The 24,328-nt window shown below is 38.0% G+C and overlaps 2 protein-coding genes across 2 annotated transcripts; both read right to left on the bottom strand.

The window, feature by feature from the left end:
- Positions 1 to 5,727: 5,727 nt before the first annotated feature.
- On the bottom strand, positions 5,728 to 7,587 carry LOC122082135 (receptor kinase-like protein Xa21). Its single transcript, XM_042649619.1, has 3 exons — positions 7,335 to 7,587; positions 6,657 to 7,178; positions 5,728 to 6,116 (listed from the first exon to the last, which is right to left on the bottom strand). Exons 1-3 carry the CDS (start codon positions 7,585 to 7,587, stop codon positions 5,728 to 5,730), a joined length of 1,164 nt encoding a protein of 387 aa, XP_042505553.1.
- A 7,321-nt stretch (positions 7,588 to 14,908) lies between these two features.
- LOC122080707 (peptide methionine sulfoxide reductase A1-like) lies at positions 14,909 to 21,249 on the bottom strand. Its single transcript, XM_042647526.1, has 2 exons — positions 20,577 to 21,249; positions 14,909 to 15,392 (listed from the first exon to the last, which is right to left on the bottom strand). The coding sequence occupies exons 1-2, from the start codon at positions 21,114 to 21,116 to the stop codon at positions 15,141 to 15,143; spliced, it is 792 nt and encodes a 263-aa protein (XP_042503460.1). The 5' UTR covers positions 21,117 to 21,249; the 3' UTR covers positions 14,909 to 15,140.
- Positions 21,250 to 24,328: the final 3,079 nt, after the last annotated feature.

Raw genomic sequence — 24,328 nt, forward strand, 5'->3', positions numbered from 1 at the left:
CATAATGTTCCTCACCAACAATCCGAGTTTGGAAGTCAAAACCCATAAAGTAAAGTCAACGAACGATGGTGAGACATGTCAACGCGTACCCATAACCAATTGAAGTAGCAAGGAATTCCTTTCACCAAACTACCAACTCTTTGAATCTATTGTAATAATTGTCTTGTTTGGTCTGATTTGGTCTGGTTTGATCTGATGCAATGCATGTCTGTTACGAATTACTACAAATTCATTAAAACAACGCGTGTGTGAATGTGATTGGCCATTGCTGGCATCAAAACCAATAGACCTTTTCTTGCCCTGAGACAACTGTTATCAATTTCAGGTAGGGGAAAAGGGGAGCTGTTCAAGAAAATTATTCGCCCGGTTCAAAGGATCCTGACAAACCTGGCCCAGCTGGATTCAAGTTTAAAGGCCGCCAAGTGCCAGTTGACTGCCAAAGCCAACTTGCTAGACAAGTAACCCAAACGGGGATATCATCAATCAATTTGAAGCCAAAGCAGAGCTAGATTCTTAATCGATATGGGAGTTGGAGGATCATAATGTACATAGCCTTTTTTTAGTAAACATAATATAAGTAGTATTATCCTTGTTTTACGAATAGATTGCTTTCGGACTCAAAGTTATGATCATTAAGCTACAATGGAGCAACGTTATCATTGCATTGAGGCCCACCTTTTTCAATATGTAAACTTCATATGGATATATATGGGTGTAGGATATAGTCCAACGAATCAAGAAGCGACCATTCAGATTCTATCAAAACGAAAGGTATGTTTTCCCTTGTCCACACCTGTATAGTAAAAAGAGAATCTATCAATCCCCAAGATTTGATCATCTAATTGATTGGACTAAGAAAGGGTCTTTCGGACATTCATAAGAGTTGGAGTTAATGATGACATTTATTATTGGGACAAAATTTTCTATCATTAGGGGCCTCTAAGCCATAGACACAGCTGTACATTGACCACCATGCCCTTGGTTGGGGTTGTGCATCCTTTGTGTGTGGCTGCAGGGACCTCTTAGAGACATAAATCACTTGCCTTGTTTTGTTTAAGGAGTCAATCACGATTCATGATATCAAATTGCTATAATGGAAAAGATTCTCTCTTCATCCTTAGATGAAGGAAAATTGTGTGAGAGAGAAAGAAAGATGAAGGGGGTGCCACGGTGAAGAAGCTTGAGGCGAGGAAGTGCAGCTCATTGGGTTCCTTGGCCATGGTTACATTCCCTCGCAGTTGTCCACGAAGAGGATGACTTCTGAGGTTGGTTTTGTGGGCTAGGCTTTAGACATGTCGGGCTGAGCAAACAGATTCTAAGTAGGTTCTAAACAAGTATTAAACATGTGGGGTTTAGTCGGGCTATTAATCGATCAGTCCTGTTAAGCACAACGGTTTCTAGTAATTCAAATTCAAAATTTGAATTTAAATACTAGTAGACCTAGTCAATGTATATCCCAATTTTGTAGGAAGTTGTTAATATGCTTATTTGATCTTATCTCATTGTAACTGTAAATTTCAAATTTGAAATTCAATATTATATAAAGACAGCCAAACCCAATGATATGGGTGAGGCAAATACAATTCAAATCTGATTTGTACATGGTATGAGTCGACCATAAAGATTCTTGGTGCCACAATGTCTTCTTCCTCCTCCGCTGCTATCTCTTCCTCTTCAACCTCTACTCCTCCCAATATTTAGCATTATCTTACCCTCAAACTCACTTCAGAAAACTATCTCCTTTGGAAAACGTAGATTTACCCTTTGCTAAGAAGTCAATACCTGATTGGTTTTATTGATGGTCGTTCGACCTGCTCTTCCTCCACCCTTATTACTGTAGGAACAACCGATCCTCTGGCTTATAGTGATTGGGTTCGCAGAGACCAGTTAGTCATGAGTTGGCGCCTCTCCTCTCTAACTCCAGATATTCTTCCATACGTAGTGGGTTTCACTACAATTGCTCAAGTTTGGAATGCTCTTCAATCTGTATTTGGTACACTATCTCACACAAGTGTACTTTAACTACACATGCAATTGCAAAACACATCAAAGGGATCGCTTCTCTCCTTTCTAGCTCCAGATATTCTTCCATACGTAGTGGGTCTCACTACAACTGCTTAGGTTTGGAATCCCCTTCAATCTGCATTTGGTACACTATCTCACATAATTGTAATTCAATTCCTAGGGATTGGTTCAATCGGCTGAGTACATTTTTGCTTCAACTTGGTTTTGAACGTTTGAAAGACAAACACCTCTTTGTTCTATTTCAAAAAATGATCACAATGCATCTACTTACTGGTTTACGTGGATGACATTATCATCACTGGATCCGATCCTAAGCTCATACATCAGATCATAGTGGCTCTTGGAAAAGAGTTTGCCATACGCAACCTAGGTTTGCTGCACTATTTTTTGGGTATCGAGGTCATACCACATAATACAGGTATCATCCTATCTCAGCAAAAATACATTGTGGATCTCTTAAAAAGCAGGAATGGATGGTGCCAAACCTATTCAGACTCCAATGTCTACATCAACCACTCTGTCTCGAAATTCAGGGGAGCCCCTAATTGATGCAATTGAATACCGTAGTACGGTGGGTGCATTACAATATGTCACTCTAACAAGACTAGATATTTCTTTCGCAGTCAATAAAGTATGTCAGTTTCTTCGAGCCCCCACAGAAGACCATTGGCAGGCTGTAAAGCGTATATTACGCTACCTCAAGCACATTGACATCTGGTCTACTTATTTCAAATGACTCCACCAATCAACTACAAGCTTACAGTGATGCCGATTGGGCAGGATATGTCGATGTTCGATGATCCACAAGTGGCTACGCAATATTTCTTGGCTGTAATCTTATCTCATGGTCTACACGAAAACAGGAAACCATTGCTTGCTCTTCTACTGAATCTGAGTACCGGGAATTAGCAAACACGACAGCAAAAATTATATGGTTGCAGTCTCTACTAATAGAATTGGGCCACCTAATGATCGAGCCTCCAGTGTTATGGTGTGACAACTTAAGGGTCACATATTTCACTGCCAATCCATTATTCCATGCTCGAACAAAATAGATCGAAGTGGAGTTTCACTTTATTCGGAATTTGGTCTCCCAAGGTCGTCTTCAAGTACAATTCATCTCCACCAAAGATCAACTAGCTGATATATTCACCAAACCTTTGTCCACCATCCGATACAATTTTTTACATGACAAGCTGAGGATTACACAACAGCAACCATCAGCTTGAGGGGAGCTGTTAAGCACAACGGTTTCTAGTAATTCAAATTCAAATTTTGAATTTAAATACTACTAGACCTAGTCAATGTATATCCCAATTTTGTAGGAAGGTGTTAATACGCTTATTTGATCTTATCTCATTGTAACTGTAAATTTCAAATTTGTCAATATTATATAAAAACAACCAAACCCAACGATATGGTTTAGGCAAACACAATTCAAATATGATTTTTACAAGTCCTAGTCAAGCGTCCGTCGAGAAACACTTGGCACCAAGAACGATCAAGTGTAATAGAGTCGGGCTTCAACCCAACATATTTAATAAACATACCCGGCCTGTTTCGGGGTTTCCCAATCAATCTTTGTCTAGCCTAAAGGTGCGGGCCTGAAATTGACACCCCTACTCCGTACTGTCTCAGTGGTGAAGAACAACCAAGGAGCAAGCAATGTTCCCATTGACAATTCTAATATTGTGTTTGGGAAGGAGAAATTTCCACCTCGAGAGAACAAGAAGAAATCTAAGCCTAATGGTGAGAAAGATGGAGATGGGGAATGTGGGTTTCAAGGGTTTGGAATGGACAATTACTACAATTAGGTGTTCAAGAGTTGCAGTAATTTGGTCGCTAAATTAAAGGTTCCACAGGCACGCTTGGGTGTTTAATACGGATGTGAAGGGGCTTGGACTCCAAGAGTACTATTCGGGTTTTTTATTCAGGTATTTCATTATCAAGCACTCAATGGGTTTGGGCATATAATATTGAAATAAAAGTCGAATAAGAACTAATACAAGTCTCCTTGGGAGTATGCAAATGATGTAATAATTGAAACTTGAGAGTTAAAATTAAGGGTAAAAGGTTCCCAATCAAAATAAGGGGTGGGTGAAATGGCTGGTCCACCCCCTATAAAATGAAAAATGACGTCTCTGTGGAAGTTTTCTCGTGTGTTTCTTTTGGTTCTTGCACACGCGTAGGAATTACATTTTGCCACAGAAAACACTTTCCTTAAAATTAAATCCATGTTATGACAACTTTCAAGGATATTTTCACGATGAGTGGGCAGTTGTAAAACTTAAGTCTTTTGAGGTTTGAAAGCGATCATGATGTTGTTTATCTGAGAGAGAGAGAGAGAGAGAGAGAGAGAGAGAGAGAGAGAGAGAGAGAGAGAGAGAGAGAGAGTTAAGAGTTCCTTTGGAGATGGTGGGGAAGAGAGGTGATGGTATGGGTAAAAATTGGAAATATGAAAAAAGATACCGTAAACATAATATATCAAAACATGAGGTACCCATATGTAATTCCCCCAAATGTTACCCACCCCAGGTATACTTTACCCAAAAAAAAAAAAAAAAAAAACACTTTTCAATACTTTGTCATCAAAATATATTGTTGGTGTCAGAATCAAACACATGATACGGTAACAATGCATCTCTATGGAATATCTGGAAAGATATATTTAATTTGGGAGAGGGATAGGTATGCCGCCGATATCAAGTATACTAGCGGATAACACCAATAGGAACACATGATGGAGTATCATTCATGAAGAATATGAGGGTCATTTTAGAAAAAGAAAAGATAGAGATAGACACAATGGGTGCTAGCATACTTGATATCGGCGGCATACCGAACCTTTTTTCCATTTAATTTTATCATGTGGATCAAAGATTGATCTAACAATTTAATATTTAGGGAACGACTTAGATTGACTATATATCAAAATTGATACTCAAATTCAATCATTTAAAGTTTAAAACTCCCATGCATTTGACGTTCCTTCTGAAATAAATATAAGAAAACACTAACATCAAAATTGTATAACCAAAGATACTTAAATATTAAAAAAACTCCATGATGCCACACCATCAAATAAATGTTATAAACATAAAAACACCATTCCACATACCTACCAAAGTCAGAAGTTCCTGTGTTCTTCCATCTCCAACATGTACCTGAAAATATATACCACAGTTAGGGTTTCCTCAATATGGGGTATTACAGTATCAGTGTCGGCTGTGACTTGCTCGATTCTAATCAGTGAAAGGTTCAAATTTGTCCAAAAAATATTTTTCTACTAAAAATTGAGGGTAGAATTATCCGATTCAGCCTAAAATGGCCGATCTGTACTAGTATCAATGGTGCCCGATGTCGATACCTATCCCATGTCGATATCTATCCAATCCTGTATCGGTGGAACAATTTTAAATGTTGGTAAATCTATCCTGAAAATAAATTTTTAATCAATATTAAGGGCAAATCGTTCAATTCAGACCCATATGGTCAATCAGTATTGGTATCGGTATCTATGATGGAATTAATATCGTTTTTTAAAACCATGGTACAAATAACCCTAGAACTTTATTTTCCCGAGTTTTCCATGAGCTTTAAGCGTTCAAAACAAACAAACAAATAAATTAATAATATAAAGATAAGAAATTCAAAATCACCTTCTAATCGGGCATAGTTGCTCTGTATTGATAGATTCTTGCCTCAAGAAAAATTTTCTCTGATTGAATGTAGTCCCATCACAACACCATTCATATTCATACGATCTTTTGAAGATTCCATGGAACATTGGAGTGCAATTTCAATTATTGATGTTATGCAATCTTGCAATTTATTTGTCCTATGACTAGGGCCTTCAGTTCTGTTGACAGCATACTCTTCAATTTCTTCACTTTCTTCTTCTTTGGGTAGGAGTGTTGGATCTAAAATTTGCATAACGTGCACAGGTAAAGCTTCCTTTGCAAAGTTACGGAGATTTAAGTCATCAGTAAACATATGGTCTGTTGGCCTTTTTCCTGTGAACATCTCCAATAAAAGGATCACATAACTGAACACATCCCCTTGTATGGTTGCCCTGGCACCCAGGCCATATTCTGAAATTTGGAAAATCTCTCTGTTAGTATGATACTAAGAGTTTAGCATATTTTCTTTATATAATACAAGAAATTACAGTCTAGAATATGGAAATTAAACACATTATTCAAAAGTAGCGAGTTACATGATCATTTCTTCAATTTGAGAACCATGATTCCTTTGATTAATAATCCAATATAAGTTCAGTCCAATTAGATAATGAGGTCCAATGCATTCGTAGTATAATAAATTCCTATTGAAATGAATATGGAATATAGCATGATTGACAGCAAAGCTTGTTGATATACTCAATCGACTATCAAGAACATGATATGAATATCCAATAATAGTTTGATTCAAGTATAAACCTAATAAACAGGATTTTTAGATCTGGACCCTTCTTCTAAATCATCATTTATGTCATGTTTAACAGCCTACAACAGGTTTTGAGGAATAGACAAACAATTAGTAAATGTCATTTAAATCTACATAATCAAAATTTAATATATTGATTGTTGACTCAAATAAAAATTTATAGTTTATTTGTTTCCCAATGGTACTAGTTTGAGTTTGGGACAGGTTGTCATCAGGTTCTAAAAGTAGATTGTCATCAGGTTCTAAAACTAGCTTCGCCAAACCAAAATCGTTGACATGTGCAGTAATATCACTGTCAAGTAGAACATTGCTTAGCTTTAAGTCACAATGAACAATTGACACATAACAATTATGATGAAGGTAATTCAATGCAAAAGCCACATCAATTGCGATGTTTAATCTTTGAAAAAGGCTTAAATTTCTTGAATGATTATATGTATCCACTGGCAAATGCAACCAATCATCCAGACTCCCATTGGGCACTAACTCATAAATAAGGGCTTTAAAATCTTTGTCTTTCAAATCAAGACTTGAACATGAAGTCAAAATCTTGACAAGATTTCGATGCCGAATGTTTCTTAATGCTTTGCATTCAGCCATAAAGCTTTTGTAAACTTTTGGATTTTGAAGGTTGAGTACCTTGACTGCAACAATTGTTTCATCTTGGTTAATAATCCCTTTGTATACAGAGCCAAAACCATCAGAATCTATAAAATTGGTTGAAGAAAAACCTCCAGTAGCTTGAAAGAGTTCTTTGTAAGAAAGGTTTAAGAATCGGTCACTAATTAATGGTGTAGAAGGGGGCTTAGTTTTTTATTTTCTTATCCAATAAAGAACATAAAAGGAAGATATCAAAAGAAAACCAAGAACCACACCGATTGTTGCCAAAACCATTCTAAAAGCTTTGGACTTTGTCCATTTCGTAGATCTTTGGTTTGTGCATGTAGGCAATTGTAACTCTGCAAGTCCTCCACAAAGGTGATCATTTCCATTCACTAAAATTGCACTCGCATTTCCAAAAATTTCTTTTATTGGTACCTCTCCCTCAAGATTATTGAAGGATAAATTTAAACTCTGCAATGCTAAAAGATTTCGTAGATCTTTCGGAATTTGCATTGATAAATTATTCTGTGAGAGATCTAAATCTTGAAACCCTTCAAATGAGTCAAAGATTGAGGGATGGTTCTTCCAAAGAAATTATCTCCCATATAAAGATGTTCCAAACTATCACAATCACCAATGGAGGAGGGGATTTCCCCAGACAATCCATTTTTAGAGAAATCTAATGTAGAAACTCTTCAAGTCACTGATTTCGGTTGGTAGGGAACCGACTAGAGAATTTTTAGATAAGTCGAGAGATATTGATAAGGAGAAAATACTAAAGAGTTGTTTAGGTATTAGGCCTTGGAGGCTATTATTATTGTAAGGGTTAGGTATTGTAACTTTTGACAATTTCCATTGCTGGAGGGAATGCTTCCATTCAAATTGTTAGCTTCTAAGTGGAGTTCATATAAAAGAGTGAGATTGGATATAGAGGAAGGTATCTCTCTTGAAAGCCTATTTCCATCCAAGAATAATATTTGAAGCTTTTGAAGTTTCCCTATAACAAATGGAATACTACCTTCGAGAAAGTTCCCCTCCATGCCCAAATCAGACAAGTTGATAAGATTTTCAATCCTAGCAGGGATGGTTCCAGAAATTTGATTCCCTCCTAAATAAAAAATGAGAGTTGTGTTGAGAGATTGGATTTAAAGTTGGGAAGAGGACCCTTAAAATTATTAACTTGTAGGTCCATTGCCTCTAGATGTGTACAATTGATCAAAGAATCAACAAAATCTAAATCATCAGCTTCCCATGCTCCAAATTGATTTCCACTAACAAGGAAATCTTTAAGATTTTGAAGATCTCCTAAGCTTTTACGTATGGGTCCAACAAAATTGTTTACACTGAGATCAAGTGTTAAGAGTGATGAAATATTGGAGATGGAACTTGGAATGGCCCCTGAGAAAAGGTTTGATCCAATATCTAGAAATTTGAGATTTGGGAGAATGAGACCTATGTCCTGTGGAAGGCTCCCATGCAATTGGTTTTCTAGGAGAGATAGCTTTAAGAGGAGAGATTATATAGTGAAAGAGGGAACATACCAGATAGTTTGTTTTGATCAAGTGATAGATGGAATAAGTTTGGTAGCTGACCAAAAGATTTTGGAATACTTCCTTGGAGTAGATTTCCACTCAAAGAAACTGGTATTTCTCCTGTTAAGCCATTTTTATTAATAGCCATTATCTCCAACTTTGACAAAGATGTAAATAGTTCAACCGGAATCTTCCCAACAAGATAGTTATTGGTGAACTGGATTTGTATTAGGCGAGTGCAGTTGGCCAAGCTGGTAGGAAGTTCTCCTTCCAGAGTATTGTTTTCAAGACCAAGGTATTGTAGTCAAATCAGATTACCAATCTCTTGGGGGATTTTTCCATAGAAGCTATTGTTTTGAATGTTGAGGAGATGAAGAAAAGTGAGATTTCCTATGGAAGGAGATTTTTCCTCTCAAGCCCTTCCCCTGTAAATGCAATCCGAAAACCCTTTGTTGATGACAATGGCTACATGTGATCCCTATCCAGTTGCAGAAATGGATGGAATTGTTCCAAGAACTTAATGATCCATATGGATCATCATCAATTTTTCTCGTAAACTCCACCAAAGCAAGTTGATCGGTTTTGTTCGTAGAGACTGGTTCCAACCCAAATGAGCTCCCAAAGAGGAGAATGAACACTAGAAACTGAAGAGCCATTGATATCAAGTTTTGAGATGCAAATGCAGAAACCATGTATGCAATTTTGAGCTGTGGAAGGGTAGATGCCTTGTTATTGTCTTTGAGAAAGGTATCTTATTTAAAGGATATTACAAAATTATTAAAAGTAAATATATGGTGGATTTGGAAATCTACCAAAGATTACATAACAAATTAGTGGTTGATGACATGTTGGAAATTGCCACTCTCTAAGTTAAGGGAAAAATGTTTTCTTACACCAAACGTGTAATAAAAGTATGCCTATCAAAGTTTATAATGCTCTACCCCTATTGTATAATGTCAATAATATCTTCATTGTTTCCTGATATCCTCTGTACACCATCCGAGTCCCTTAATCAATGGATTCTATGGGTGAAGGAAAACTGCTTCTTAAGTTAAATCTTTAGACTAGATCAAAAAGGTGTGCACCATTTCATTGGCACCATGCATTGGTATTTCTAAAGCTTGCAGAATAGGGTTCTTTTTTCCATTAAATAATTAAAATCTTTTTTCTTTTTTTAATGAGAGTAATTTTTGAATGAGGCATTTTCCATGAAAACATTTAGGGACCTTACCATTGTAAATTGACAGTGGTTGGAACACAGGAGAGAAATTGGGATAGAAGGTTTGATGTGGTGGATTAGAAATCGATTGCTCTCTTGACTCTTTTAAGTCACGCCAGACAAGTATGCCTTCTCCACCTCAAGTCATTGACCAATCAATGTTTAAATCTATGGGCCTTTTCTACTTTCAAGTATTCAACAATTTCAGTCAAGACTACCTTTGTAGGACTTAATGCCCCACTTATGGACCTAGTGCTCCACTCTTATATCATATTGAGTTATTCAAAATAACTCATGAATGCATACAATGTTCCATACTCGTACCTCATCATATTCATGATTTTCTTCTATTTACCAAAAAAAAAAAAACCATGTTTTTCTTCTTAATTCAATTTTGTGGGTCAAAACCCATGGTTTTATCAAGCATCATGTTTTTCTCTTGCTTTTAAAGCCTTAGAAAAGACTATTCATACATGCAAAGGTGTTTTTAGTTTGGGGAGCGTAGCTCCTACACTTGCATGAGAACCGATTAGTGTTCTCCTTTTGGTTCAATCTATGGGGGTAGAAAGGTCATCTTACAAGGGAGAAAAGAGATATAGACACAGGTGTGGGAGCTACACTCCCAGACAAAAAACTTTCTCCTTTTTTTTTTTTTTTTTTTTTTTTGGTGCTAATAATGGGTATCTAGGCCTTTGGACTGACTAGTCCCGCAGGCCCATACTGACCCCACAACCGTATGGACTGAGTCATACCAAGGTTGAATGAGATCATTCAACTTTCACTGGAAGCAGTGAAGATCACTAAACACCCCGTGAGAGTGGCCCCAAAGAGGAAAGAAGAGTCGAACTCAGAACCACACACACTTCTTGAGGCGAAGGTCCCTTGTTCCATAGTATTCAATTCTGCATCTTTTAATTTGTTGCTTTAAAGTCTTCTCTATGTAATTGGGACCCTTGCATTGGTCACACTTCCATAAATAGGTGTCCACTTACCCCCAAAAAAAAAAATATTGCTTTATGTGCAAGCTTCAAGAAGTTACTATTTTATGGTTGTCTTTGTTGGTAACCTTGGCCACATGACAATGATGATGTGACCATTAGTGATGAAGCGGCAGCGATGAAGTGGCAGTGTATGGTCTCTCCGATGACATGACAATGTTCTGTAGAGCATATGAAGTTGTTTTAGTGATATAAGTGCATTCATGGGGCTTGGTGCGAATTTCCAGGCCTGGTATTGGCAATTTTGGCCTATTTCACTCGACAACATTTTTGTCATGGAAGATGAATTTTCTGGGTGTCAACTTCTGCATGTAAGTTTTCAAAAAAAAAAAAAAAAAAGAACAAAAACAAAAACTAAGTGTTCCAACCACTCGAATTTGTCTCAAATTTGAAATCAGATGAAGAAGTTATGGCCTATGAAAAGCTCAAGGGCATTTTGATCATTTTACATGGTAGTATCTATTGATATGATGTTCTAAAAGTTTGTAAAGCTTTGAGTCTTGAACACAACACAATTTTTTTTTTCGGCTAAATCCAAATCCGTATGAAGGAGATACAACGATTTTCATGGGATCAATCCGAAAAATCCAAAATCCAAGTTGGAAGATGTTCGCGGTAATTATAGGGGTTTTCAATGCTAGTTTTTGTGGCTGGAGGGGTATTATATAATTATTACCAAAGTCACTAGCCCCTATATACACTCCATAAGGCACAAGGGCTTTGTTGTAACTTTCAGAAGTTTAGAAATTCGAATTTCAGATCAATAGTTATTGTTTAAACCACTATTAGCAATTAAAACGAAGTTTTAAATGCATTCCTCTTTTTTACTGTTTAAAACATGTTTACCATATGCTTCCCAAAGACATGGAAAAAAAAAAAGAAGCAAACTTCAAGCATTCTCGTTCTAAACACTTTCATGTTTTATGGCGTTTTTTAAGACTTCATTTTTTAACATAATGTCTACTCAATTGACCATATATGTCTCTCCCGAGCTCTAATCGACCTGATTCTTTACCAACTTGGAGCTAACGCAATGAACTATATTTCTCATGGTGTTACCTTCAACTCAAATTTAATGCACGGACCCTGAAACTGAGCTATAAACTGACATATTTGCTGAAAAATATTTCTAAAGTGATGATTCCTAACTCTAACTGAACATATATCACTTCGAGAGTGTGTTGACTATGTTGACAATAATGAACAACATCATAACCTAGTCACATTGCTCAAATAAGACTTTAGGTGTGTGTGGTATATGAATTTAGAATTGGTGTTGGATGATATTTAGGGCCCGTTTGATAACGTTTCTGCAGTTTCTGTGTCAAGAAACTGCAGAAACATAAATTTCTGTTTCTGGGAATAGAAACGGAATTCAAGGTGTTTGATAAAACCTGTTTCTGGAGATGTTTCCGCTTCTCTTCTCTCCTAACCTCTGTAACTCTCCTCTCCATGAATTTCTTCACCATAGACCCCAAATTCTGCTCGTTCTTTTCCATAGTGGGAGCTATATCAGAAGATTTCGTTTTGGCAAGCACACGAGATGAATTCTCTGCAGTTGAAGGAGCCGCCTGCTACAGGGATTTCAACGGCGAATTCAGTGCAACAGAGAACAAAGAGGAGAGTAGAGATACCGAAGGCTAAGAAGGAGAGGACAACAGTTGGTCCGGCTTGGGTGCGGGAAGTGAGGCCCCTGAGAACGAAGATTCTGGCTCCCACGATGGAGCCGACGTCGAACCAGAGGATGTCCCACCTTGTGATGGTCTTCTTCATAGAATGGTAGCGACGATGTTTTCGTTCACCAAACGTCAATCCGTTCCGATGGGTTCAAGACTCTTTCAGAGGTGAGTAGTTCAAGATCGAACATGGCAATGATAGACCAACGGAGGCTGTAGATGTGACAGGATTGAACGGATCTGAGGTCTCCGGTGGTGGTGGTGGTGGACGTGGGTTTTCTGGTGGAAGAGGCAGGGGATCTTACGACAGTTATGGTGGTGGGTTTGGTAGTGGTTTTGGGAGAGGGTGGAGTGGCGGCAGCGGTAAAGGAGGGAGGTCTAGTGGTGGTTATGGCGGTGGTGCTGGTGTGTGCTATAATTGTGGGCAGACCGATTACTGGGAAGAAATTGTCCTTACTGCACCACCTGCATCGGCCACCAGTAGTGGCGGCGCCGCCTGTTTCGGTAGTTCTCACCATTATCGTATCAACTCTGAGCCCTGGACTGGAGAGGTGAGGGTGGTGACTGGTTTGGCGTTGGAGAGAGTTTCGGGGATTGAGAGAGTTTCAAACATAAAAGTCGTTTCCAAAAACGGAAAAACAAGTATGACTTGTTTCACCATTTGCATTTCTAGGAACAGAAATTGATATAAATTTTGATTTGTTTCTAGAAACAAGAGAAACAGAATGACTTTATCAAACGCTTTTTAGGCCGTTTCTGCTGTTTCTAGGAACAAAAACGGCAGAAACAACAAAAATGAAACGTTATCAAACGGGCTCTTAATGATGTCTTAAAACTTATAATGAGACATGGGATGTATAAGTACTAATGTTAGATATTGTGCTTGTTTTGAATACTAGATGCAGATATTCATGTAATAATTCCTTAATTTATATGAATATATTATCGTTTTTTTAGTCCTATTTATATGAAATCTACACGTTTAAAACCCGTATCATCCGTTTTTCGATTTTTACCCTTTTTTTTTTACCGTTTATTTGACTGTATCATTTGCAAATTTTGGTTGTTTAAAACCCGTACTGTCCATTTCCGTTCTTTTGCCATTCCGCTTTTTGCTAACCACGGTTTAAACCCATCTTTTGCCTTGCCAATCCTACAATTGTAAGTTGTCACTGTTGCACATGCCGCCAACATATCCTATGCCACCCAATAAGATTCTAAATGGAGTTTTTTCATTGACCCTCACTGTTTTGGACATAACTTTCATTGGTTTTCTATGACATCTCCAGGTTTCTCAGACAAGGGTTATAAGCATCATCTACCTGTGTATTTATTTTTATATCATTGTATGAATATTCGTACGCATGCTAATTGTAGGAGAAAGTTATTCATATGCTAGCTTGAACTATACCATATAGCATCTATTATATGCTCAATTTATTGTTATTAATTGTTAAGGGTGTTTAGTGGGTGCAGCTACTTATATTGGTCATGCGTGGTCCCTCCTAGTTCCACGCTGGGTAAACTTGATAGTGGGTGCTATCTCTTGTAATGGTATTGTAATGCCCTATCAATTCTAAGCTGGAAAAACTAGGTGTAGGTGCAGTAAAGTAGTATATTAGGTACGTATGAAACATTTACAAGCACTACTCCGGAGATGTAGACTTTCCCCGAATCTCGCAAAATATGTATTATGGGAGTGGCTCTTTGTCTTATCTATATTGCTTTTGAAAGTGCTGTCGATTGCAAGATGGATGTGCATACCAAAAGCTAGGTGAATGTAATTGTGTACAATGCCAACAATGTTACAATGTCAATTGAAAAAAAAAAAAAAAAAAAAAATTTTAATACACTGATTCACCCCCTCTCAATGTCAATCAAGACTCAAAAATTAATATCAGAACTTGGAACTAAGAGACAATTTGATCAACAACTGAATGATCCAGTTGGTTGAAAATGACCGTAGATAACAAGTCTATTTCTAGAACTACTTTTGATGGATCGGATTTTGTGTTCTGTGTAAGAGGTTGATGATGTCTTACTTAGGCAGCTTGGAGCATGACCTATGGATGACAGTTGCAAATAGCAAGGGAGTCTCCAAGAAGAGTTCCAAGATTGACCAAAAAACAAGGGAAACAATTTTAAATTAATGGATTGACAGACAATGTTAACGTCAAGGTCAGGGCATGCAGGCAAAGTGGGAAAGACTACATAACCTTTATGGAGAAAAAACAGGTTATTAGGGACAAGCAGTCAACAAACATTGTTTCTACTTCATATGTAGATGGTAAATTATCAGATCAGTGTTCCACCGGTGGTTCTAAGAATGGAGAATGGAAGCAGTAAAGATGATTTAGATAGTTGTGATGATATATGGCAGAAGGGTTTTTGTAATATGGATAGTAGACGTGTAGAACCAACTTATCAACGTACAGTTAGAAGGTTTTAGTAATATGTATACATGAACAGGAAGAACACATAACTTGGTCCACAAGCTACATACATGATACAACTGCTACCATTACAATTTATAAATACTAAATTTTATACCTCATTTATGGGGAAGGATGTGCTAACCTATTAACAAGCAGCACAGGAGAAAAAAAATAAAAATAATATCAGTATCAGGAAGCCGCTCAACTTAACCATAACAACGGATTGGATCATTGCAGCCTTTCTCGGCTGATTGCTTGAACCCGAATCGACCACCTTTCTGAAGGTACTGCTGGTGGTATTCTTCTGCTCTGTAGAACTTCTTTGCAGGAAGAATCTCAGTTACAATGCTCCTGTTCAAGAGCTTCTGCTGCTTCTCCATAGACTCCCGTGCTGCTTTCTCCTGCTCGGGAGTATAGTAGTATATTCCTGATCTGTATTGTGTCCCAACATCATTCCCCTGCCCATCAAGCAATATCCAATAGTCAGAATAATGAACCAACTCAAATAAACTCAACACTAGAACAGACTATATAATGTAAGGGCCCGTTCGGTTTCGTTTCTGGAACGTTTAGTGTCAAAAACGAAAATTTCAGTTTTTGTGTCGAAATGCAGTTTTTAAACAAAAAAAAAGGTGTTTCAAAATTTTAGATTTTTATCGGGATTTTTTTTTTTTTTTTTNAAAAAAAAAAAAAAAAAAAAAAAAAAAAAAAAACCATGTTACGAATTGCACACCAAGGTTTCTACGGGGAATATAATCCCTGTGTCCAAACATATTGAGACTAAACTCTTTTCCATAGTGCTCATCGTTTAGAGCTTGCTCATAATTACTTGGGCAAGCGACACCGAACCTTAGTAGATCCAAGGGCTATGGTTACTTCTCCCAAAAAACCACCCACTGACTTGGGTATATCTCATACCTAATAGACACAGCTCGGAGTTTCCACAAGTAACAAATAAGGTTGAAAAAAAAGAAAAAGGTCCTTAGTAATATTTCGAAGTGAACAAAACACTTAAAAGGTAATGTGGCTCCAACACCTGGACACAAAGTTGGCCGTAATAATTGGCCTATTCACATGAAAGATAGAAAATCTCATACCTGTCAATTCTTCCATGTCACATTTTAGGGATCCCTTCTCCACAAGACAAAATAGTTAAAGATTGCATTCATACACAAACTTCCGTGCTGAATAACTAACTAACCAAAATGATAAAATCTAACCCACTTGGGTATCCATCAAAGACTCAAAAGATCAGTAAAGTCTCCTATGGCAACTTCACAGTACATACGTACAAGTATTAAAGTTTCGTTCACTGGACCAATATGTGAGGACCAATCACCGATCTTTTAGCTCTTTGCAGTCCACACTTACAGATTATTAATTGATTGTTCCTGTTTGTTCTCTCTTTATTTTGGTTGGGCTCTTGGGAGAGAGAGAGAGAGAGAGAGAGAGAGAGAGAGAGATATGGGGGTGCACATGGTGGTACTAGCAAATCTGAAGCTTCTGATCGGTGCCAGCCATGGCTGCAATAGTACTAGTTCTTTTGTCACTGCCCTGGTCTGGCCTTTTGCACTTAAGCTCCCCTTCAGCAGATTTGTGGGCATATCTTACAGTGATTTAGCTGCCGCCGTCACTCTCTTTGTTTTCCAATTGGGTCGGATAATTTCCAACGACACTGGTTCGACCCCTGATTCCGGCAACGGCCAGAGATGGGTGAGAGCTCTCCGGTTGGTACGTGAGAGGGTGACTGCCGCCCAACACTCCCACACCTCACAAGACCAAGAGGATGACCTGCTTTCTGTCTCCTTGGTTGCACTTTAATTCTTGTAAACCTCTCTCTCTCTCTCTCGCTTCTATGATTTAGTAGAACAAACCCTCTTCACTTATGAGGGGAATCTCCTTTTCTTGCCTTTACTTTTCTCTCGGTTCTTACTGCTGCATCTAAATTTTTGGTCTCAAATCTTTTCCCATTGATTAAAGATGCAAACTTTTGAAGATTGATAATTCTATTTAGTAAGAGAACAAACGCAACCCTCTAGCGTGGGTCTACGCTTAAATACATGCCTTTCCATTGATCACGCTTGTTGGCATATACCTGCACCAAAGGATACTATTCTTTTTAGGGGGTGAAAGTTTGGCTTGAACGGGGCTTGGATCAAGTTTTTTGACCTCACGGGTGGGTTAGGGTTGAAAAACCTTGGGCTCGGGTTGAGGCCTCAACCTTACCCAACTCGGCCTGAAATTTAACTATTAAATTTTATATTAGAATTTAGGGCTTTTATTGGTATTTTATTTTTCTATAATTTTTTAATGTATAGGATATGAATGGTAAAAAAAGATCAATTAAGATTAATCCAACCATTGCAAAAGCCAAGGTCAACCCAATCCAACACAACCCGACCCTGATAAGGTCAATTACGGTCGGGTTGGATTGGTATGAACTCGATAGGGTTAGGCTTGAACATGAACCCGACAGGATTGGATTGGGTCAGGGTTGAATTTTAAAGACCTAAGATTGAGTTAGGATTTTAAGAAACCTGGCCCAGCCCGACCCTGTTTTACCCTTAGGGCCTGTTTGGTATCGTTTCTGTTCCAAAAACGCCGTTTCGTTTCAAAAACGAAAATTTCAGTTTCTGTGTCAAAACGCAGTTTTTAAACGAAAAAATGGTGTCTTAAAATTTCAGGCTTTTATCGGGAAATTTTTTTTTTTTTTTTGTAAAATGGAACGAAACTGGGAAGACGGAACTCCAAAATGGAGTTCCGTCCAATCTCGTTTTTTCAGTTTTTATTTCACTTTTTGTTCCAAAAATACAGAAACTGACCATAAGTACACCAAACAGAAGATTCCATTTTTTCGTTCCAATAGAACGAAAAAACTCCAAAAACGCTTTTTTAGAACGATATCAAACGGAGCCTAAGCAAGCTATGACTGAAGAGATTACTGACTCTTGCTTCTACTCAGATCTTGACACTAAGGGTAGGACACATGCATATAGAATTTGTATATGAAGAATGTACACATGCATTACCATATTAATCTAAAATTGAAAAACATAGTCAACACGAAGAAGAAAAATGGAGAGAAAGAAAAGCATATCTGGTAAGGAATGCTATTGCACGTGATTGGAAAGGGCTTAAAAAAGGAACCAAGAGCCGGAGTGCAAAGTGGAAAGGGATTGACTTGGTACTCTGATAGTCTTGCTCAGACGAAGGATATCAGGGTCAGGGTTTCAAAGTAGACTGATCCATTACAGTTTGGAGTTCTTCCCGGGATGGAGAGTGTTCCTCATCTCTGGTCAGCCCGTTATGTTTCTAAGACCCCCAAGGCGGAGAAAGACATATATGCAGAGCAAAAAAAAAAAAATCTGAAACCCAAAATTATTTCCAGGCAGAAAACCCAAAAGTTGTACAAACAACTCTTCTTTTTGGGTCAACATGGTAAAACATAGACAACATAATTGCTGATTTCCAGGGAAATGGAATATAATTCTGGTATTAAAAGGGGAAAATAAATTCTCCATGGCACCCATGCAAGATGTCACGAGCCGGGGATCAATAGGGAGGCAATCATAAGCCCTAAAAAGTGTTGAAAAATAGCGTTTTCATGAAGTCAGAAATAAGGCTGCTGCTGCATATGGGCCACATCAGCTCAAGTCATTCCTGGCCCGAAGTGTGGTCTGGACTCTGGACTAGGCTGGGCTGGGCTGGGCTGAAATTGATCCACCATTAGTTCGAAACTACATTATTCAACATTGTATGACATGTAATATATCATATTGTGAAATAAAACTACTCCAAAAAATGTTAAAAAAAAAAAAAAAAAAGAGGGCATACCTAGTGCACGAGGCTCCCACCATTAGGGGTCTTGGGGAGGGTCATAATGTACGCAGCCTTACCTCCAATTTGCAGAGAGGCTGTTTCCGAACTCTAACCCACAACCAAAAAGGTCACAATTTTACCGTAACTCCAAAAAAAAAAAAATGTTATAATCATAATTTCAAGGCGGCTAGGCGACCCAAGGCGGTGGAGGAGGGAAAAACCAAGGTGCCTGGCCACGTAGATGCCGCCTTGACCACTACCATGGTTATAATATAGGTTACAATCTCTATTTACATGTCATAGACATATTTATCTAAAATTTTATAGAGACAAACAAGAGAAAAAAGAAAAAGGAAATAAATATTAAATTCAAGTTGGGTCTATGAAGTTTGTGATGGCCCGGCCCAGACATAGCACAGACCTACCCTTGGCTCCACCCATCACAAAGCTCAGGCTTGGCTGAAATAGGCCAGCCCATAGATCCTTTTTTCTTTAATTTATTTTTTAGTAGCCAAAGAAAAATAGAAGGACCTACAAGCAAAGCAGCAAGACCAAAACATCAACAAAAACAAGCAGGCCCCAATGAAACTCCTAAGATATCTCAAGCAAATCTACAGCCAATAGAAAACTAGAGCAACTCAAATAAACCTATAGCCAACCGAAGAAAAGAAGATGACCATCAACAATCCAAAAACAATGGGAGACAGAAGCTACCAACATCACCAATCAACCCTACAAAACTGGATATTAGTACACTATAGTCAATTCAGTTTTTCTTTTTTTTTTTTTTATTGGCTGCTCAACATATAGACCTACATAGATATATTTGAATATTAGTACATTATAAATCAACTCATCCCCAGCTGACTGGGAATATAACAACAACAACATCCAAAACCTTATAACAACTTAATGGGGTCAGCTATACAGAGATTCCAATCGAGGTCGAGCACAATGATCCATGCAAAAATATAGACAGGTTATGGCTAAGTATAATAAGTACTGACTGTCAAACCTGATGCAGCACTACAAATCAGCCACAAAATCCCAAAGACCAACGCAATATAACCGAAATCCTATGATGATATAACATGCATAAGACAGAAATACATGCATATATATACACATAGGAGAATATATAAAACACATCATGCATACCCTTTTCTGATTTAAAAAAAAAAAAAAAAAATCATAGGCCTTTGCATTCTAGTTGGACCAGGCTTAGGAGGGCAAGGGCTAACCAACCAGACCAAAGGCAACATTGGACCTTGAAAGTTGAAACACAGCCTGAGGCCAGCCAACCAGATGAAACATTGAGCCAGGCAGGCCCAGCCCATTGCTTAGCCTTCTTCTATGACCAATATAAAAACCAGCAACCAATTACTCCTAGTTCAGATGCTGGTTATGTACTGCTCAGTGGGTCTCCCATCCCAACATTTGCCACATTGTCCATATCCAATGTTGGTCTTTCCTATAAGAAGTTTCTAGGAGAAAGTTCTTAAATAGCAAAGGTAAAATTTCAAAACCAAAAAAAAAAACACTCCCACTGCTCAATATATCAAATTGCCACTACTACTACTGGCAAGATCAAGACAAATACAAGAACATTTCCAAGTTTCAACAACCCAGACACATGCAGTTCTTCACAAAACACTCAGAAAATACAACTTTCAGGGCCATTCAACCAAAGGCATTTGGTAAAGCAGGAAGGCGCAAAAGAACATTTTATGCTAAACCCCCTTCTTTCCCCTTCAAATCCCTAACTGGTAAGCAAAAAATTTACAGAAACCATCCAAAGAAGGATGTAAATTCAATTGATTTACCTGACGATTGAGCGTGGTGGGATCATGGCGAGCCCAGAACACATCAAGCAGAGTCTCATAACTGCACAATTTCGGGTCATACTGAACCCTAACAACCTCAGAATGGTTTGTAGATCCCGTACATACATCACTGTAAGTCGGATTATGCAGATGCCCTTGACTGTACCCAACTTCCGTTTTCGAAACTCCAGGAACTCTCTGGAACGCTAGCTCGACACCCCAGAAGCATCCAGCTCCGAATTGAGCGAATTGCAGTCCAGGAGCAGGAATATCGTCATCTGGACCTTGAGCAATTGATGAAGAAGATGAATCTATAGATACATCTGAAGCTCGAGTTACAAAACTGAATCCAAGCTTCCCCAACCAGCTCATATGGGTTGTAAACAAATGGGAGGTTCTAGAGTTACAAGGAAATGTTGATGGCTTAATTGGGATTTTATTTGCAGGGAAGAGAGATGAAGTGAGGGGGGAGAACTGGGAGGAAGAAACGAGTTTGATAGAAGGAAGTGTGGCAGAAGGAGTAGCTAAGCCTGTGAGCATTTCTGTTAGTGAGGTAAGCAGACACAGACACAGCAGCAGAAGATGAAGGATGGAAAGGTCAACTTAAAAAAAAAAAAATGATTCCATTTGGTACGATGGAGGTGATGCCAAGCCTATTGCATTATTTATTTAGGATCGAATTTATAGGGTTGTGATGGGAAGAGAGACACGTATAAGGGGAGAGAGCTGGAGAGGTTTCCAGAGAACTCTAATCTAAGTAGATTTTTATAGATTAGTTGGATTGAAAATCTTCATAATTCCATGGACACAGGAGAATGTATAGGATGAGAAGTGGAGAGTTAACCACCAATAATATGACCCATTTATTTATTGATTTTTTTTTTCAAGTAAATGGCTTAAAATATTTTTGAGAGATTTTAAAAAAAAAATTTGCCCTTAATCTTTTCTTTTTTTCTTTTTTTAATATTCAAATAAAAAACCTTCAAACAATTAAATAAAGTTTACAAAACGACATTTGTCTTGCATGGCCTTGTAGGCCCAAAGCTTAACCTTTTCTACCGTCATATCCTCACTTTGCACATAAAAAAAAATTCATTAATAAGTAATCTAGTTATTCTGAAAGAAAAAGTGACCCATCAAAAAATTATCTTCCGTCCATAACTTTTCAAGCCCACTTACGTCTGTCCAAACTCTTTCCAGCTCCCCACCTTGCTTAATAATCTCCCATAACTTGATCAGCAATCTCATTGCCGCCACATTGATATCTTCCCCTATCATAGCATAGACAGAGGGAGAAAATAAGCATTGGCATTTAGAAAAAAGAGCAATAGCCCATCCAGAGACACCACAAGATGTATTAGACACTATGGTGACAATAAGAACGAGGTCAGTAAAATAGGGCATTGGCATTCTTGTAACACTCAAGTCTTCCTTACCCATAACTTTATTTTTATTTTTTTTAGTATATCCATTACCTTAGGCTGTGTGGTATAATGGTTTTGTATCTTCGCTGGACTCATTTAATATGAAGTACGTGCAACACTAAAAAAATTAAAGAAATTAAAATATAATTTAGGGTAATTTACAGTGCCACCCCTAGAGAATGCCAGTATTATAGAAATATCCCCTCTCTTTCACCAAATTAGATTCAGACCCTCTACCGTCAGTCTCCGTTAAGGAATATACCTTATATGCTGATGTCAGCTACTATATTTTTTTTTAAATACCAAAATGCCTTTACTAAATGTGATATCCCTAAAATGCCCATGTAATAAGTCTCATCCTCAAATCGATAGTTCCTATACCTTTCTCCCAAATCAAGCACCATCGATCATGGCGGTGGTGACAACGACGTTGGCGATAGCGGCGATCAGCACGAACTCATAGCGGTGGAGGCGGCAGCAACGGTGATAGCGGCGATCAGCACGAACTCACAAAGGTGGCAGGCAGCAGCATTGGTGACAGTGGCGATCAGCACGAACTCACAGTGGTGGCAGCAGCGGCATCGACGACAGTGGCAATCAACAGGAACTCTCTCTATGTGTTTAACCCATGAATCTGTTTTTTTCTTCTCCAGATTTAGGTTTCTCTGTCTTAGATTCTTTCAATGGATTAGTTCCAAAACCAGAAAGACATTGCGAACAACCCATAAAAATAAGAACAAAAAAGAGAGAAAAAAAAAAAAAAGCTCTTCAGCACTTCTCTACAAAAACCTCATTCACTCCCATAGATTTAATTTTTCCATAAAGTGCCAACTGAAACAAAAACACAAGCATAGCAGATGAAAGGTGGAAATTATCTCTCACCTTTGGTATTTTGAGAAGTGTCAATGGAACTGAGTGAGGAAGATTGGCATACTCTAAAGCATGAGATAAAGCCATCATGCAATCTGACTGCGTAGCTTAAAATGGAGCAACCACTCTTGGCTCTTCTCTGTAATCATATTTGTTACTTTCTTCTTCTCCTTCGTATTCGCCGAGATTCATTTTTCAGAGATCCATTCCGGCAATGGATCCATCACAATATGTGCAATAACAAAGTTTCAGGTTTCTTAAACTTTAGATTTTGTATCCCTTCTGTTCCAATTTTATGCATTTTACCTCTTTCCAATAGATTCCTGAATCTCATTTATTCAAAGATGTTACACATGCTCAAAGATGGATTTTGCACTCTGGTAATTCATAGAGCACCCTAACATCATTTAGGAAGATGAACTTCCATACATTCAAGTGTGCCTAGACCGCAATATCCATATCCTCAATAGTGGTTCTCTCAAGCCAACGCCTGAGTACTCAAGTCCTTTATTCTCCACACACCTGCACTGAGAATTGCAAGGAATTGGAGAGGGCTTCAGATTCGATCTCTCTCTCGTTTCTGATTCTAGTTTCTGTTCTTAGTTAAGTCTATTCCTCTCCCCCTTTTCTTGGTATCTTGCTCTAGGGTTTCATTTCGTTGACATTGGGATGGCCAATTTTGGGTTGCCGACTGGTTCCTTGCCTCCTCAAGCAGTGAAACAAATGTGATTTATTATTTGTTGGCAAAATGGTCGTGGTACGTACAGAAAAATAGGAATGTAGAACGTCCGGAGCCCTGTGAATGTTCACGTAAGTGATATGATTGACACGTGTTAAATATGTTAATCTTGGTAACAGAGTTGTAACTCTGTTTAATATTATTAATATTTAAATAAATAAATAATAAAAATCCCAATCGGACTCCTCCTTTGATTCTGCTTAGAAATCTCAATCATCTCTCTCTCTCTCTCTCTCTCTCTCTCTCTCTCTCTCTCTCTCTCTCTCTCTCTCTCTCTCTCCTTGCTTCTTCATCAAGGCCGTTCCTTCTTTCTTCTTCCTTTTTCAGCGTTCTCCAGTCTAGTTGAAGTTTTGTTTACCAATCTCACTGAAAATTTGCATCCACGGTAAATTCTAAATATTCAAGAGCTTTGTTTACTTTTTAAATTCAAATTTGTCCTCTACCATACATGCAAACTTTACTGTCCAAATCCCTTCCCCGATGATTAATATATAAACATGGTATTTGGATATGTGTAGCCAAGTCTCTCATAGGCTCAGTGCCTGAAAATAGTTATGTTGAATTTTTTCTTACCTCATCCTATTTTGAGAAAAAAGCAAGAGAGAGAGAGATAGAGAGAGAGAGAGAGAGAGAGAGAGAGAGAGAGAGAGAGAGAGAGAGAGAGAGAGAGAGAGAGAGAGAGAGAGAGATGATGATGATGATGATGATGGCGGTTGTAG

This window comes from Macadamia integrifolia, chromosome 6 (assembly GCF_013358625.1).
Source record: "Macadamia integrifolia cultivar HAES 741 chromosome 6, SCU_Mint_v3, whole genome shotgun sequence".
In the NCBI taxonomy this organism is placed as follows: domain Eukaryota; kingdom Viridiplantae; phylum Streptophyta; class Magnoliopsida; order Proteales; family Proteaceae; genus Macadamia; species Macadamia integrifolia.

Bases quoted from the DNA above. Each gene is read 5' to 3' on its own strand.
- LOC122080707 (XM_042647526.1), bottom strand. From the start codon at position 21,116: ATGCTCACAGGCTTAGCTACTCCTTCTGCCACACTTCCTTCTATCAAA. The intron at 15,393-20,576 runs GTAAATCAATTG...CTTGATGGGCAG, and splicing joins CCACCACGCTCAATCGTCAG to GGGAATGATGTTGGGACACA.
- LOC122082135 (XM_042649619.1), bottom strand. From the start codon at position 7,587: ATGCAAATTCCGAAAGATCTACGAAATCTTTTAGCATTGCAGAGTTTA. The intron at 7,179-7,334 runs GTTTTCTTTTGA...CCAATTTTATAG, and splicing joins AACAATCGGTGTGGTTCTTG to ATTCTGATGGTTTTGGCTCT. The intron at 6,117-6,656 runs GTACCATTGGGA...TCCAAATTTCAG, and splicing joins CCTGTCCCAAACTCAAACTA to AATATGGCCTGGGTGCCAGG.